The sequence below is a fragment of the Cynara cardunculus genome (assembly GCF_001531365.2).
Source record: "Cynara cardunculus var. scolymus isolate 2C chromosome LG 13, CcrdV1, whole genome shotgun sequence".
Classification (NCBI taxonomy): domain Eukaryota; kingdom Viridiplantae; phylum Streptophyta; class Magnoliopsida; order Asterales; family Asteraceae; genus Cynara; species Cynara cardunculus.
In genome coordinates, this window is record NC_037540.1 from 1,517,954 (window position 1) to 1,521,603 (window position 3,650).

General features: G+C 32.2%; 1 protein-coding gene across 1 annotated transcript; it reads right to left on the reverse strand.

The window, feature by feature from the left end:
• Window positions 1-743: 743 nt before the first annotated feature.
• LOC112524269 (F-box/kelch-repeat protein At1g23390) lies at window positions 744-1,880 on the reverse strand. Its single transcript, XM_025134026.1, has one exon. It carries the CDS (start codon window positions 1,878-1,880, stop codon window positions 744-746), a length of 1,137 nt encoding a protein of 378 aa, XP_024989794.1.
• Between the last annotated feature and the right edge of the window lie 1,770 nt (window positions 1,881-3,650).

A 3,650-nucleotide genomic window follows, 5' to 3' on the forward strand; every position in this document is an offset into this window, starting at 1 on the left:
GGTTAATTAAAATAAAATAAAAATTATAAAAATTACTTAATTACATTACTGTCCTTATTAAATTATTTATATATAATAAAAGTTAATTTATTAATTAAAAAAGTTTGTGGTTATTGAGTTGTTCTCGCGTTTTCGTAAATCACAGGGGTTCTCGTTTGAACCTCCACCTATATATATATATATACACACACACACACATACATACATACACACGCACATAGACAAGAAGAAGAGTTAAGGTGAGAAATAGAAGAAACGTTTGAAACCTTGATCACCTTTAATCTCAAACACACCCATGAATCGTGCTTGATACGGGGATTGAGACCGGACATCTCATCCTTGTATGCATCCAAAGATGAAGACCCTTCTCACGTTTCTAACCTTAAATCTTTCTCCTTACCGGAACCCAACCCCATATAATATATATGGATGTATGTAAAACAAAATGACATAATATGATAATATCAAGGTTCTTATACAAAGCCAATAGCTCAACCGGCAATTAAGATTTATGCCTTTCACTTTCAGGATCCTACTTAGAGGTTGAGACCTGCAAGGAATTTCTTGACTGTTACCCTGAGATTAATAGAAGCATGCGTGTGCGTAATGTTTAAAAAAAGGTTTTTACATAAGAATATGGACCACTCACAATATATATCGCAAAAGGAAGAAACTGAAAATCGAAATAATAGAAACATTTGGCAAGGAATTGCGTCTCAGATTTCACGTGTGCAACAGTTGATTCACCGTTTAAACCGAAACCTCCGATTCACCGTCGACAGTGTGGCTCGACGGAGTTCCTCAATCCCTACCATTGAGCACGTAAAAACGAATCTTTCAGTTATACTCCGATCACTCGCCACCGAATTAGCCGTCGTGCTCCGCCACCTACATTTACCGGACTCGGAAAACTCACACACTATCACCTCTTCAACAAGCCACGGTTTGTAAATGTAAGCTACGTTTCCTGCTATACGAACTTCGATCGAAGAAATTTCCAAATCATCTCCCTTCAATTTCGCAACCAGATCCGCCGGCATCTCTGCAATTTCAACGAACTCAAATGATTGCCAATTCACTTCCCACAGCTTAATGCCGATGAAATCGTTGCAATCATCTAACATCCCGATCAGAATCAATCTGTTGTTGGAGAATCCGATACTGGAATGAAAAACTAGATGATCAGGATGTAAATCATACGGACCGTACCAGGTATTCGTCACAGGATCGAACGTATGCAATACGCCAGAGTTTTTCTCCATGACGAAGAGACGACGGTCGTCGGAGGCTATTGAGTGGAACGTTGAAGATGCAGACTCTTTGAAAAACTCCGGCATAGGCTCCAGTTTGGTCCATTTCTGTGATTCAATGTCGTAGATCTCGACGGCTAGTGGATCCTGCTCGAAATCGCAAGCACCGCCAGCAACGACAACGTGCTTGCCAACGACGGCAACGATAGGGTCAATCCGCCATACTCGCGGCGCCACCGTGTGGTGCCACGTCAGGTGGAGCGGATCGAACGAGAAAGAAAGCTTGGACGGTGACAACATGTAGAGAAGATTTAACTGCGATGATCGGAGAGGGGATACATAATCGATTGACGGTTGATGAATCTCGATCCACAAGTTTGACGCCGGATCGTAGGCCTCCGTCGTCGTCAAGTACGGCGACCTTGAGTACTGAGTATGGAGTATTAACCATGGTTTGGATTTTTGGTATTTGAGAAGGATGAATGAGATGACTTTGTACCAGGTTTTGGATACGAGTGATGCCTGAACTAAGTGGATGAGCGGCAGGTGGGAGAGGATGGCTTCAAGTACGTCGCTGTGGAAGGGTGCTGCTACGGCGGCGATCTGCGATTGGTCACCGGAAGTTGGCATTTTGCTATTGATCATCCAATATTAGATGGGGTGACCCTCTCTGTGTCATCTCCGGCCAAAATCCCAATTTCACGAAAAAAAAATCATCTGTATGTAGAATGAAATTGACAAACCATCAACCTTTTCAAGTAAAAAAAGGAATATTCTAAAAAAATTCAATAGACTTTGGTGTTTGGAATGATTAAGTATTTTGATAATATTTTGGAACAAATAAGTCCTTGGACATTCCAAAACATGTTAAATAACTTCTTGGACAATTTTTTGGAACAAATAAGTCCTTGAACAATTTAAAAAATGTTAAATAACTCATTGGACAATTTTTGGAACAAATAAGTTCTTGGACAATCCAAAACATGTTAAATAACTTCTTGGATTTTTCTAAAACTTGTTGGATATATTTTTATGACTTGTACAACTAGTTAAAATGGTAAAATAGTGAGAAAAGTCCGAAAAAAACCCCAATGAACATTCATATTTTAAACGATTAAGTCCATAAATATTTTTTGAACCAAAAAGCATTTCGATCTATAAAATTAAACAAATATTACAAAAAAAATACTTACATTTACAAAAAAATAATTATATTTAATTTTTTTGATAAATTTATTTTAATTAAAATTAAAATATATTCTGTCAGTGATCTTTCAAACAAAAAAATTTTAAAAATTTAAAAATTTAAAAAGAATTATTATTAAATTTATTTTAATTAAAAATAAAATATATCATGTATGTGATTTTTTTAAATTAAAGAAAAAAATTTAAAAAGATTACTGATAAAATTTATTTTAATTAAAAATAATATATTTTTATTTTTAATTAAAATAAATTTCATCAGTAATCATTTTTTGTTCAAAAAATGTTTAGGGACTTAATCGTTCAAAATATGAATGTTCATTGGTTTTTTCCGGACTGTTTCACTATTTTACCACATTAACTAGTTGTACAAGTAATAAGAATGTATCCAACAGGTTTTATAAAAATCCAAGGAGTTATTTAACATGTTTTGGATTGTCCAATGACTTATTTGTTCCAAAAAATTGTCCAATGAGTTATTTAACATGTTTTAAATTGTCCAAGGAGTTATTAAACATGTTTTGGAATGTCTAAGGACTTATTTGTTCCAAAAAATTGTCCAAGGAGTTATTTAACATGTTTTGGAATGTCCAAGAACTTATTTGTTCCAAAAAATTGTCCAAGAACTTAATTATTTCAAACACTAAAGTTTATTGGATTTTTTTAGACTTTTCCCTAAAAAGAATTGCTTCTATCTCCAATGATTTTTTTAATTTAAAGATTAAATAATTAATTATCTATACTATATATAAAACATTTGAAAAAAAACTGTTAAAAAATATTTTTTACACATGAAGTATTTCTTATTGATGCATATTACTTAAAGTTCAAGATTACAAGTAAATTGTGCGTAAGTACAACTTATTAAATTCCGTGTTTGAATTTGTGTAACTAATTGTAGATAAATATAATCAAATACAAGATAAAATTATTATTTTAAATATAAAATATAATTAGGATAATTATTGAGTTTTAACAGAATATTTAGTTATCATTTTCATAAAAATTATATTATGAAACCAAAACTAAATTATTTCGACATTAAACCTAAACTAAATTATAATTAAAATTTTGAATTAAAGAAGTTACAAAAAAATTGAGAACTTTTATATATATTTTAATTTTTATGATATTTTTAATTTATATTTATGAAGAAAAAATTATTATTTGCTCAAAATCAAATAAATTCATATTATA

What these genes read in the sequence shown, in the direction of transcription:
- LOC112524269 (XM_025134026.1), bottom strand. Translation starts at nt 1,880, where the DNA reads ATGCCAACTTCCGGTGACCAATCGCAGATCGCCGCCGTAGCAGCACCC.